This window comes from Hyla sarda, chromosome 3, assembly GCF_029499605.1.
Source record: "Hyla sarda isolate aHylSar1 chromosome 3, aHylSar1.hap1, whole genome shotgun sequence".
NCBI lineage: Eukaryota > Metazoa > Chordata > Amphibia > Anura > Hylidae > Hyla > Hyla sarda.
Window position 1 is genome coordinate 29,667,934 of NC_079191.1, and position 14,576 is coordinate 29,682,509.

At 41.7% G+C, this 14,576-nt stretch overlaps 1 protein-coding gene and 1 pseudogene across 5 annotated transcripts in view; one reads left to right on the forward strand and one right to left on the reverse strand.

Moving 5' to 3' along the window:
* RHAG (Rh associated glycoprotein) overlaps positions 1 to 14,576 on the reverse strand; it is a 64,607-nt gene that overhangs the window by 17,230 nt on the left and 32,801 nt on the right. For all 5 annotated transcript variants that reach the window (XM_056563995.1, XM_056563996.1, XM_056563993.1 and 2 more), the window contains 2 exons: positions 8,540 to 8,687; positions 6,402 to 6,549 (listed from right to left, as the gene is read on the reverse strand). In XM_056563995.1, the coding sequence (XP_056419970.1) occupies positions 6,402 to 6,549; positions 8,540 to 8,687 (296 nt within the window). The remainder of the gene's footprint in view (positions 1 to 6,401; positions 6,550 to 8,539; positions 8,688 to 14,576) is intronic.
* LOC130363460 (U2 spliceosomal RNA) lies at positions 6,853 to 6,962 on the forward strand (annotated as a pseudogene).

The window sequence follows — 14,576 nt, forward strand, 5'->3', positions numbered from 1 at the left end:
AGACAGGTGTAGAATATGCTACAGTCAACGAGACAATGAAAATAAATGCAGCAGCAGAAGGTGAGTGTTCTGATCGTGTGAAAGCCACTGACTGTTCCTATCACATGGCCATGCATCTAAAGACATAGCTAAGGACTGAATTAAACAGCCTGACCCCCGCCCGATAAGACCATCGATGTTCTAGATCAGTGGTCTCCAACCTGCAGACCTCCAGATGTTGCAAAACTACAACTCCCAGCATGCCCGGACAGCCGTTGGCTGTCCGGGCATGCTGGGAGTTGTTGTTTTGCAACATCTGGAGGTCCGCAGGTTGGAGACCACTGTTCTAGATTAAAGCTTGTTTACTAAGCATATTCCATGGCTCAGCAAGATTTCAAAATTAGATGTGATCTTAGAGTTAAGGGTTAAGTAGGTGATGGGCTGAAACATTTTACAGTGTTGACTTTGAAGCCTTAGATGATCCTTTCGGCAGAGATTGTATCAGACATTAACAGAACCTCCTCACTGAATGACAGTGTAAACCTTAACTTTTATTAATAATTTAAATCTCATTTTGAAAGTAGGCAATGATGTTTCCCATTCAGTGACTGCAAGGAGACACATTGAAAACTGTTAGAAATTAAAGAGATAAATTAACTGATGACCTTTTGTTAGGATAAATAAATCAGATAATTCTCCTCCTACTGTTGCTGTGTTTAATCCAGGTACAGGTGCCCGGGAACACACAAGGGCGTTGACTCAAATGCTGAATCTAAAAAGCAAAAAAATTCTCCTTGGCAAGTTTCCATAAAAGAATAACTTTATTTCAAAAATAATTAAAATGCAAGTTAACAACATCACGGTTTAAAAAAAAAAAATTATAAAAAAAAAAAAAAACAGGAAAGACTTGTGTGTTTTAGGCAACTAAGAGCTTTTAGTCATAGTCTGACTATGAAGAAGAGCACTTAGGTACAAGAAACATGTCAGTTTTTCCTTTTATTTTATACCATGATGTTGATAATTAGCATTTTACTTATTTTCTAAATAAAGTTATTTTATGGGAACTTGTCAAGGAGCAATTTTTGCTTCTATATTGTCAGGATAGGTCATCAATATCTGACTGGTGAAGTGTAAACACCTGACACTCCATGAACAGTGATGTCCAGCGAGCATTATCCTATTAACTACTTCTTCCTTGTACGGAGCATCCTCTACTACAGAATGGAGCTCCAGTCTGCGGAGGCTCACCATAGCGGAGAAAGCATTAATAGGAAAATGTCGCTATGATGTCACTGTGCACCAAGCAGGTCATTTGTATGTACCGAACAACCGGAAGTGCAGCAGAAAAGAGGCACGGTGCAGGGATAGGTAAGTATCATTTTCATCAGTGTCAACTGCAGTATTAGCCTGTACAACAGGTCAGTGCGGGTCATATAGATCACAGTTTCCTTTTAAGCCTGGTTTTATTTACTGTATTTAGCTCTTTTAAAATTTTACTTAGATCTATCAACAAATCTTTGAGGTCAAGTTCATCAATGTCATTAATTAAAATGTCTTTAATGCAATTTATTTTTGAATTATTTAGAATGCAAAAAAATGAAGACATGTTTACTAATAGACATGTGCAATTCGGTTCGGCACGAATGTCTAAATTAACGAATTTTACCGTTTTCGTGCATTCGGACCGATCCGAATGCACGAAAACATATTTTGAACATTCCCGAATAGCCACGATAATACGAATAGCAAAGTAACGAATACATTCGTTATTTCCCGACCCCCCCTATTGCTGTAAATAACGAATGCATTCGTTATCTGTAAACGAACGTGAAGAATTCATTCTGATAACAAATATAATAAAAAGGATATAGATAGTTTGATTTTTCGGATACATTCGGTATTCGGGTACATTCGGTAAATCTTTTTATTCTTTTTTTGGACTTTAGCGATCCTAAAAAATTATGGAGATACCTTTTTTATAAAAATTTCGTAGGGTATCATAAAAAAATCATAATAAAAAAGATACAGTGGTGATGGAAAAAATTGTATCTAATGAAATGTATCATTTTTATTATGAAATGTTTATTCATTTTTAAACAGGGATCAATTTATGTGAGCGGGTAAAGCACTAAAAATGTAGCCGACAATAATGAAAATGTAGTGTGTGCGTGTTTTTCACTTTTTTTTAAAACATTTTTTAGGTAGTACTACTACTCCCAGCATGGAACACACTCTTCCATGATGGGAGTAGTAGTTACCTGTACTAATTGACAGATTGCAGGGGTCCATTGCGATCCTCTTGTATAATGTATAGATGCGCCGGCTGCTCTTCTATGGTCCCCTGCACTCACGTATATGTACACATATTCATATTTCCCGCAGAGCTGTGATTGGCCAGATGGTTCCAGCCAATCACAGCTCTCTGTGAGAAATAGGAATATGTGTATATATACGGCCGTGCAGGGGACCATAGGAGAGCGGCCGCCGCATTCATACATTATACTGGAGGATCGCAGCGGGTGTCAGGAGTGATACCCGCAGTGATCTTTCCTTTACTACAAGTACTAATACTCCCAACATGGAGCACACTCTGCTCCATGCTGGGAACTGTAGTACTTGTATTAATAGACAGATCGCAGCGGGTGTCAGAAGTTACACTCGCTGCCATATGTCTATTAATGCAGGTACTACAGCTCCCAGCATGGAGCAGAGTGTGCTCCATGTTGGGAGTATTAGTACCAGCAGTAAGGGACAGATCCCAGCGGATGTCACTCCTCCTGACACCCGCTGCTATCGCCCTTATGTGAATGTCGGGATCAGCTGTTCTCAGGGCTACAGAGCCGGGAGAACAGCTGACGCTGAGCCGTAGGTATACATCGTATATCTACTGCCCAGCAAGAACTTACAGTGAGCTTGCAATGTGTATACAGTATACACATTGCTGGCTCACTTAACCCCTTGCTGAGCTGTGCGCTATGCGCAAGCCCAGCAAGGGAAGAGTTAACTTACACTGCTGGACAGTGTAGGTTAACCCTTTGGGCGGTATACACTATATACAGCTATCTATAGATAGCTGTATACAGTGTATACAGAAGAAGAAGTCCAGCTTACTTCCCTCGAGTCCCGGGCCGGGTTCGTGTAGCTCCGCCCCCTAGTGGTGACGTCATTAGGGGGCGGAGCTACAGAAGGGAACAAGGCTAGTTTATTTGAAGCTCTGTTCACATTGTACGTTTTGTATAATGTGAACAGACCCTTCTGGCAGTGTCTACCCAGACAGGGAGACTCCAGCTGTTGCTAAACTACAACTCCCAGCATGCCCAGACAGCTAAAGGCTGTCTGGGCATGCTAGGAGTTATAGTTTTGCACCAATTGGTGGCTCCCTGTTTGGGTAGACATTGCATCATGGGTGCTCTCCCCAGCGGACAGCGCCAAAAATGTCATAACCAATTTTTTGTGTTTTTTTCTTCTCGTTTCAGATCCGTGTATGCAGAGGATTACTGCGGATTCGATGGATTACGGCGGATTATTTATTTTTTCCTTTAATAAAATGGTTAACGAGGGCTGTGGGGGAGTGTTTTTTTAAATAAAATAATTTTTCCAATGTGTTGTGTTTTTTTTATTTTATTGAATTTTCAAGGTTAGTAGTGGACGCTGTCTTATTGACGGAATCCATTACTAGGCCAGGGCTTAGTGCTAGCCCCAAAAACAGCTAGCGCTAACCCCCAATTATTACCCCGGTACCCACCGCCACAGGGGTGCCGGGAAGAGCCGGTACCAACAGGCCCGGAGCGTCAAAATGGCGCTCCTGGGCCTAGGCGGTAACAGGCTGGCGTTATTTAGACTGGGGAGGGCCAGTAACAATGGTCCTCGCCCACCCTGGTAACGTCAGGCTGTTGCTGTTTGGTTGGTATCTGGCTGAGAATGAAAATACGGGGAACCCTATGCGTTTTTTTTTTTTAATTTTCTTATTTAAATTAAAAAAAAAAACGCATAGGGTTCCCCGTATTTTCATTCTCAGCACAATACCAACCAAACAGCAACAGCCTGACGTTACCAGGGTGGGCGAGGACCATTGTTACTGGCCCTCCCCAGCCTAAATAACGCCAGCCTGTTACCGCCTAGGTCCAGGAGCGCCATTTTTGACGCTCCGGGCCTGTTGGTACCGGCTCTTCCCGGCACCCCTGTGGCGGTGGGTACCGGGGTAATAATTGGGGGTTAGCGCTAGCTGTTTTTGGGGCTAGCACTAAGCCCTGGCCTAGTAATGGATTCCGTCAATAAGACAGCTTCCGCTACTAACCCTGAAAATTCAATAAAAATTAAAAAAAAACACAACACATTGGAAAAATTATTTTATTTAAAAAAACACTCCCCCACAGCCCTCGTTAACCATTTTATTAAAGGGAAAAAAAATAATCCGCCGTAATCCATCGAATCCGCAGTAATCCTCTGCATACACGGATCTGAAACGAGAAGAAAAAAAAACACAAAAAATTGGTTATGACATTTTTGGCGCTGTCCGCTGGGGAGAGCACCCATGATGCAATGTCTACCCAAACAGGGAGCCACCAATTGGTGAAAAACTACAACTCCCAGCATGCCCAGACAGCCTTTGGCTGTCTGGGCATGCTGGGAGTTGTAGTTTAGCAACAGCTGGAGTCTCCCTGTCTGGGTAGACACTGCCAGAAGGGTCTGTTCACATTATACAAAACGTACAATGTGAACAGAGCTTCAGATAAACTAGCCTTGTTCCCTTCTGTAGCTCCGCCCCCTAATGACGTCACCACTAGGGGGCGGAGCTACACGAACCCGGCCCGGGACTCGAGGGAAGTAAGCTGGACTTCGTCTTCTGTATACACTGTATACAGCTATCTATAGATAGCTGTATATAGTGTATACCGCCCAAAGGGTTAACCTACACTGTCCAGCAGTGTAAGTTAACTCTTCCCTTGCTGGGCTTGCGCATAGCGCACAGCTCAGCAAGGGGTTAAGTGAGCCAGCAATGTGTATACTGTATACACATTGCAAGCTCACTGTAAGTTCTTGCTGGGCAGTAGATATACGATGTATACCTACGGCTCAGCGTCAGCTGTTCTCCTGGCTCTGTAGCCCTGAGAACAGCTGATCCCGACATTCACATAAGGACGATCGCAGCGGGTGTCAGGAGGAGTGACATCCCTGGGATCTGTCCCTTACTGCAGGTACTAATACTCCCAACATGTAGCACACTCTGCTCCATGCTGGGAGCTGTAGTACCTGCATTAATAGACATATGGCAGCCAGTGTAACTTCTGACACCCGCTGCGATCTGTCTATTAATGCAGGTACTACAGCTCCCAGCATGGAGCAGAGTGTACTCCATGTTGGGAGTGGTAGTACTTGTAGTAAAGGAAAGATCACTGCAGGTGTCACTCCTGACACCCGCTGCGATCCTCCAGTATAATGTATGAATGCGGCGGCCGCTCTCCTATGGTCCCCTGCACGGCCGTATATATACACATATTCCTATTTCTCACAGAGAGCTGTGATTGGCTGGAACCATCTGGCCAATCACAGCTCTGCGGGAAATATGAATATGTGTACATATACGTGAGTGCAGGGGACCATAGAAGAGCAGCCGGCGCATCTATACATTATACAAGAGGATCGCAATGGACCCCTGCAATCTGTCAATTAGTACAGGTAACTACTACTCCCATCATGGAAGAGTGTGTTCCATGCTGGGAGTAGTAGTACTACCTAAAAAATGTTTTAAAAAAAAAGTGAAAAACACGCACACACTACATTTTCATTATTGTCGGCTACATTTTTAGTGCTTTACCCGCTCACATAAATTGATCCCTGTTTAAAAATGAATAAACATTTCATAATAAAAATGATACATTTCATTAGATACAATTTTTTCCATCACCACTGTATCTTTTTTATTATGATTTTTTTATGATACCCTGCGAAATTTTAATAAAAAAGGTATCTCCATTATTTATTAGGATCGCTAAAGTCCAAAAAAAGACTAAAGATTTACCGAATGTACCCGAATACCGAATGTATCCGAAAAAACAACACGAATACCCGAATACCGAATGTATCCGAAAAATCTAAACCGAAAATATTGCCGAACCGAAATTTTTTTCCAAAACGAAAAAACGAAACGAAATTAAACGAAAATTTTTCTAGTGCACAAGTCTATTTACTAACTTAGAAGTAAAATGTTGCAGTACAACACATTCTTAATAGGGATCTTGCATTCTGGTATGGTCATTTTATTTATTTAGTTTATTTAGTGTGTTTTGAGATCAGGAAAGCAACAATGATAAAGAGTGTCCCTTTTCCAGGTCAGGGCGTCTGACTGTTTCTGACCATTGGCTCTGCCCTACTGTAGCTGACATTGAGTATTAAATGTACAAATGTACAACTTGACTTACCAATCATTGCGAATAAGTCAGAGTGATAGACGGAGCCTTCATGTTCATGCCCTTTTTTCAGTCCAGATCGATACAGAACAGCAGAAGCGGCCAAACCAAAATAGGCTCCAAATGCGTGGATGACCATAGATGCACCAATATCTGTAGCCTGTAAGATGAAAAAGGCAGAATAATGTTTTCTTTAAAGGGCATGTCTACTATAACACATACACTGTATAATATATCTTATAGCTATCATGAGGTACAGCCAGTGTTATACTTCAGAGCTGCATTCACAATTCTGCAAATCTTACACCATTCTTTGCTGACTTAAAGGGAACCTGACAGGTGGGTCAACCCCACTAAGCTGAATATACAGGTGGTCGGTGTGGGTGATCCTGGGTAAAATGTTGCATTCCTTACCCCAATCCGTTTAGCGGTTCCTGAGATATAGCACAATCTTACAATATACATCACTTCTCGGCCTTTTGGCTAAGATCAAGTGTAGTATCTGTTCTTATCAGTTTCATACCGGTGGTCTCCACAGCAACGGTGTGGAGCTGGTGGGGATGGGTGCTGCATGGTAGGGGGCAGGTGTACCGAGGCGTTCCGGTATAGTAGACCTTACCCCTAATCTTTGACTGCCCCCACACCTTTTGAATCAGTACGACATTAGAAAACGTATCCTTTTAAGGCTATGTTCGCACGATGAAATTTCAGTGCGGAATTTCACATTTTAATTCCGCACAGAGATTCTGCAGCAGCAGAGTCCCATTGATTTCAATGGGATTCTGCTATCCTGTTCACACAGCAGAATTTCAGCCACCGGAAACATCTGGCACAAAATTCAAATTCTGATGTCCGCAGAAGGAATAGACATGCCTTTTCTTTCTGTGGACACCACACGGAAATGCACTACCGTCTATGAGACGGTGCGCTTTCAAGCGGTCCTAGCGCCGGCATGTTCTGCCAGCGCTTTGCTGTCAGGGGAGTGTTCGCATGAAAAAACTCCATGGGGACATTTCCCTGACAGTAGAGCGCTGGCAGCCCCTGAAAACGGAACACCGACATGTGGACATAGCCAAATAGTGCCGCTTATTTTGGTTTCTGTTCTATATGGGCAGGGTCACAGGGAAAGGGGGAAGATATGATCCGCAGCGTATTAGATGCTGCGGATGTGCCCGACGCAGTCACAAGAGGGACTGCAGAGTGAGCTCCCGCTTGCTTCTAAAGCGGGAAATCCACCACTACTGGGAGTTGGTTGTGCAGTCCCTCTGTGACTGCCATCGGGTGCATCCGCAGCGTCATACACTGTGGATCCGCCCCCTAATGTGACCCTGCCCTAAATCACAGAGCTGTGGATAGTACTGCCTTCTTGTCGCTCCCTTTGACTGATATAGGCATAGAAACTAATGATTCCCTTCTCTTGTGATTAATGTAGAAACACATACTACTGACTCCCTGGCTCTCCCGGTGTACCATATAGGCACAGATAGGACTAACTTTTTGTCTAGCCCATAAACGTCATAGGCACAGATACTTCTGACTGTCTGTCTTCTTATATCAATTTTGGAAACACATAGTAGTATATCTCAGTCTCTCCCTGTCAATGTAAGTACAGTCTGGAATGGTTCTCCATTTCTGCCTGTGAATAACTTTGGAGCAGACAGTACTGCCTCCTTCCCTTATACATAACATAGGCACAGATAGTACCACCTCTCTGTCTATTAATCATCAGATACTGCCTTGCTATTATCTGTAAATGATATAAACGCAGATGTTACTGCCTTAGCACCTTTCTCTGTAATTAAAGGGGTTATCCAAGAATCAAAAAAAGAGAGATAATTTGTTTCAAAAAACGCTCCCTGTCTGTCTCCAGGTTGGGTGTGGTATTACAACTTGGCGCCATTCACTTTACTGCAACTAAGCTGCAGAACCACACCCAACCTGGAGACAGACGGGGAGAGGTTTTTGAAAGAAATGGGCTCTGTTTTTTTTTTATTCCTGGATAACCCCTTTAAAGCAGGCACAGGTAGTACTGTCTCATTTTCTCTGCTTTTGTCATTTATATAGGTGTAGATAAATGTCTGGCAGGTCTGCAATATTATACTTTGTAGGTGCAAAGATGACACAATGTGCTCTAGACTAAAAACACTTACCCCCAGGAACGCAACAAGATGTTCATTACATGCAAATATGGTTATCTCAAGAATGGCCATGATAAGCATCTGCAAAGGACTCGTCTTTCCCAGCACAGCTCCAAAAGATATTAACACTGTTGCGGTGCTAAAGTCGGCATTTATCATACTGGAAGTAGAGAGAAAAAGGTAAAAAAAAAAAAAAAAAGAAAAGAAAAAGGATACAATTAGATATAGTTAGTACATGGGTTAAAACTAGAACCCAAATTATGACTCTACTGAAATTTTGATATACGATAGACCAGTGTTCCCAACCAGGGTGCCTTCAGCTGTAGCAAAACCACAACTCCCAGTCTGTCGCTGGCAGTTGTAGTTCTCCAACAACTGTAGACACATTGGTTGGGGAACAACTGAGATTCTATTTCCAACATAATGATCCATTTTTCTTCTTCAGATAGAGAGCTTTAAATCTCCCCATTCCCTTACACAGCTGAAAATTACATGATACAATTCTGATTTCCAGTCACCACTAGAGGGAGCTAACTGAAGACAGATTTACTACTGAGGTCAAGAAGAGTTATGTAAAAACATTTTCACTGAACTTTTCCGGCCGCTGGAAGGATTTTTATCTGATTTATGACAAATATATAATAAATAAAAACAAATTAGATAAAATAAAATAAATAAAAAAGGATGCTTAAAATAATATTTCCACTTTATTTGTTTATAATTTAAGAAATTTTTAGTTTTTGCTTGTTTCTTTTTTTGCTTTCTCAATTTACTGTTTTATGTATTTATTTATATTCTTATATTTGTTAAAGAGTACCTGTCATCAAACCATATTTTCTAAACTAACTCAAATTCTATTCCCTAACTATTCTTAGCACCCCCTTAGCACCCCTTTAAAAGCTGTGTATCATACCTTTCCCCTTGCTCACATTGTGTGAGCTCCCAGCAGGAGAAAGTGGGTGTTCCTCAGCAGGTGCTATGTCACTGGAGCCTGCGAGAGCTGTGCCTCACCATGCCCTGCATAAGTTTGGTCTCCTGCAAGGCCGGGAGGAGACCAAATTACTTGACTTGTGGCAGGGGACAGAACAGAGCCACCTAGTGGCTGTTTTTTCAATCACATTAAAAACATATAAAGGTTGAGAATTTTAACAGCAAGTAAATAGCATAGTGTCTTATAATTACATGAGGAGCAATATATTAAAAGTTTATTTTGGTAACAGGTACTCTTTAAGGATATTATTTTTTTTGTGTGTGTGTATAATTGACCTCTTGAGAACTTATGGTGCCATTACATATGTCCGGCGATCCGGACACTGTAGAAAAGCATTTGACTGGGGCAGTTCAGATTTATCCGACACGTGTTTGTTATATTGTAAACACATTTTTTTTTAAAAGAAAAAAAAATGGCACCAAAAACAGAGTCAAAATGAACCAGTTTTTCAAATCTAATAATGTGTTATGTTAGAATTTTTTCTTTTTTTTACAATGTGCGCATTGAAGGCCACTTCTCCATAGGCTTTAATAGAAGATTAGATTTAAAAAATAATTAAATAAAAAGCAGCTTTTTATTCCTATTTTACTGCAGAATTTTTTTTTTTTTCTTATTCAGAACAATAACCAATCCAGAACATTACAAGAGAGAACCCCTGGGAGTATAGTTACTGCTCATTGTGGTTGCTATTAATGTAAAGTGATGATGACTATACGACCTATTGTGAGAGACATGAAGACAAGTAGAATGATAGAAATATCTGTAGAGTTCCAGAATGAGAGCGGGCGGACAGAAAGCTAAATAACTATTAACAGACAGAATTGGATATCAGTCAGTGATGAATAGGTTACTAAGTGAGGAAATGTCATAAATTGGCAGAACAGAGCTTCCCAGTGACTTTTGTTTTCCACAACCTAGTCATGACGAAGTCTAATATTCCCGATTATAGTCTTAAAGGGGTACTCCAGTAAAAAAAAAAAATGTCCAAATCAACTGGTGCCTAGATTTGTAAATTATGTCTATTAAAAAATTGTAACCCTTCCAGTAGTTATTAGCTGCTGTATACTACAGAGGAAGTTGTGTAGTTCTTTTCTGTCTGACCACGGTGCTCTCTGCTGACACCTTTGTCCATGTCAGGAACTGTCCAGAGTAGGAGCAAATCCCCATAGCAAACCTCTCCTTCATAGCATACCTCTCCATATCAATGGAAGTATAGATAATCTCAATGCATTCATGTATGTTCCAGCATACTGGAGATATTTTAATGAAACTTGGTACATGTTACTTATACAGTATGTCAACTAAAAATATAGTAGAGTTAAATCAAACCCTACCCCACCCCTTTTTTGTAAGAGTAGGGTATTTTGTTGATATATGATGACAAGATATGAGGATGAAATATGAAGCTATGAGGATATGAGGTCAGGATATGAGAACATAATATAAGGACAGGATATGAGGTCAGGATGTGAGGTCTGGAAGTAAGAGTAGGATGTAAGATCGGGATATGAGGATGGGATATTAGACCCCAATATAGGGATGGGATATGAGGTCAGAATATGAGGCTTGGATATAAGGATGGGATATGAGGTCAGGATATGAGGATGAGATATAAGGACTGGATATGAGGATGGGATATGAGGACCGGGTTTGAGGATGGGATGTGAGGACCGGGTTTGAGGATGGGATATGAGGACCGGATATGAGGTCAGGATATGAGGCCCGGATATAGAGATGGGATATTAGGATGGGATATGAGGCCCCCATATAGGGATGTGATATGAAGATGGGATATGAGGCCCAGATATAAGGATGGGATATGAGGTGAGGATATGAGGATGGGATATGACTCCAGAATAAGAGGATGGGATATGAGGACGAGATATAAGAACGAAATATGAGGTCTGAATATGAGGTCGGGATATGAAACCCAGATAAGGGGATGGGATATGAGGACCGGATATAAGGATGGGATATGAGAACCGGATATGAGGTCAGGATATGAGGCCCGGATATAGGGATTGGATATTAGGATGGGATATGAGGCCCCCATATAGGGATGTAATATGAAGATGGGATATGAGGCCCGGATATAAGGATGGGATATGACTCCAGAATATGAGGAAGGGATATGAGGACGAGATATAAGAACGAAATATGAGGTCGGAATATGAGGTCGGGATATGAAACCCAGATAAGGGGATGGTATATGAGGTCGGGATATAAGGGTCAGCATATGAGGTCGGGATATGAAGGTGAGATATGAGGTTGGGATATGAGGATGTTTTAGTAGACTGGGCAACTGCTACTAAGCTAGTTGGAATATAAATTATCATGTCTAAGATTTCCAGTAATTGAACCAAAGGGGATTGGGCATTTTCTTCATAGCATTGCAGCCACTTAATTTTTATCGGTTGTTTCCCAAGATCATGATTTTGGTATTTATAGCTATTGCATACTAAAAGGAAATTGTAGGTGCCTCTCTCTTTAAAGGGGTACTCTGGTCCCAAGACATCTTATCCTCTATCCAAAGGATAGGGGATAAGATGTCTGATCGCGGGGTCCTGCTGCTGGGGACCCCCGCAATCTAGCATGCAGCACCCACCTGTAAGCACTGCTGAAGTGCTGGAGGCTCTCAGTGTTATGCCTCCCAACCACAGGGATGGAGTATCGTGACATCACACCATGACAAACCCATGTGACATCAAGCCCCACCCCCTCAATACAAGTCTATGGAAGGAGGCATGACAGAGGTGGGACCCCCGCGATCAGACATCTTATCCCCTATCCTTTGGATAGGGGATAAGATATCTTGGGGCAGGAGTACCCCTTTAAGATCCAAAGTTTAGTATTTTGTAGATCATGCAGCTGATCTAGAGGTTGGTTCCCAAGAATCAGTTGATAAATTCACAGCTGGCTCACCAAGATTGGGAGAACTTACACCTCTGTTACTGTTGGGTGTGGGTTTGGATTACTGGTGGACGTTATAATGCTCTGATTCTTATTGGTTCCTTGTGTACTAGAGCTGAGGCCCCCAACCCAGTCCTCAAGGCCACCAGCAGGCCAGGATTTAAAGGGGTTATCCAGGAAAAAACGTTTTCTTATATGTCAACTGGCTCCAGAAAGTTAAACAGATTTGTAAATTACTCTATTAAAAAATCTTAATCCTTTCAGTACTTATGAGCTTCTGAAGTTAAGGTTGTTCTTTTCTGTCTAAGTGCTCTCTGATGACACCTGTCTGGGGAACTGTCCAGAGTAGAAGCAAATCCCCATTGCAAACCTCTTGTACTCTGTGCAGTTCCCCCCCCCCCGAGATTGCTGCCCCTCCCGATACTATAGTATTGATGAGCGGGAGCTGTCAGCCCCGGCTGCACTGTCCCCTCACCTGCAGCATGTGAACCACTGGGGACACCATTCTCTGCAGGACACCATTCTCTGCAGGACACCATTCTCTGCAGGACACCAGGACACCATTCTCTGCAGGCCGTGCGGGCTGCCTGTCAGTGCTGAGAATGCTCCGGTCTCAGCATCATTCAGTCTGCAGCCATTACACTGAGCAGGGGCTGGGAAGAGATAAGCTCCTCCCCCTCTCACTCCTCTGTATTTCCTGCAGGCCGGGTTCAGCTTACTGCCCTCCACAACAGGCCCGGACACCCACCCAATGCCTCCAGACCCCCCTGCCCACCCTGATGCTGCCCTTCATGGTAAGTAACTTTGGGGGAGGGGGGGGGGGGTCAGGCTCGGGAGACAGGTAAAGGGGGACATTAATCAGTGTTTCCCAGCAGAGGCCTCTAACTATAGTAAAACTACAACTCCCAGCATGTATTTGGCTTTGTGGGCATACTGGGAGTTGTAGTTTTACAACAGCTGAAGGCACCCTGGTTGGGGAACACTGATCTATCTGTCTTTCTATCTCCTATCTATCCCTCATATCTATGTATGTATCTATCTATCTATCTATCTATCTATCTCATATCTATCTATATATCTCATATCTATCTATCTATCTCATATCTATCTATCATCTATCTATCGCATATCTATCTATCTATCTATCTATCTCATGTCTATCTATCATCTATCTATCTCATATCTATCTATCTATCTCATATCTATCTATCTCATATCAATCTATCTATCTATCTATCTTATATCTATCTATCTCATATCTATCTCATATCAATCTATCTCTCATATCTATCTATCTATCTATCTATCTATCAATCTATCTATCTCATATCTATCTATCTATCTATCTATCTATCTATCTCATATCTATCTATCTATCTATCTATCTATCTCCTATCTATCTATCTATCTATCTATCTATCTATCATCTATCTATCTCATAGCCAAATGTAACTGTGGGGCAGCACAACCAAAAAAAGAAGAACCAGGTGATGGGTGCCAGCAGTCTGTTGTCCCAGGTGACGGGTTGAGAAAGGCTGCAAGCGGGCAGCCGAAACGTCGCTATGCCGTCAGGCTAATAAATCCACCACCTTTTGCATCTATTTTTGGTATGCTGCGGATTTTTTTAATCTGATTATCTATCTCATATCTATCTCATATCAGTCTATCTATCTCATATCAATCTATCTCATATCTATCTACCTATCTATCTATCTATCTATCTCATATCTATCTATCTATCTATCTATCTCCTATATATCTATCTCATATCTATCTCATATCAATCTATCTATCTATCTATTTATCTCATATCAATCTATCTCATATCTATCTATCTCCTATATATCTATCTCATATCTATCTATCTATCTATCTATCTCATATCAATCTATCTCATATCTATCTATCTCATATCTACCTATCTATCTCATATCAATCTATCCATCTATCTATTTATCTCATATCAATCTATCTCATATCTATCTATCTATCTATCTCATATCTAGAAAAATTAATGAACAGTGGCACACCAGGTGTCGGCAAAAAAAAGGTGATTTATTAAAAAAAAAAATGTGTTAGGCAACGTTTCAGCTGGCTCACCCAGCCATTTTCAAGCCTTGAAAATGGCTGGGTGAGCCAGCTGAAACG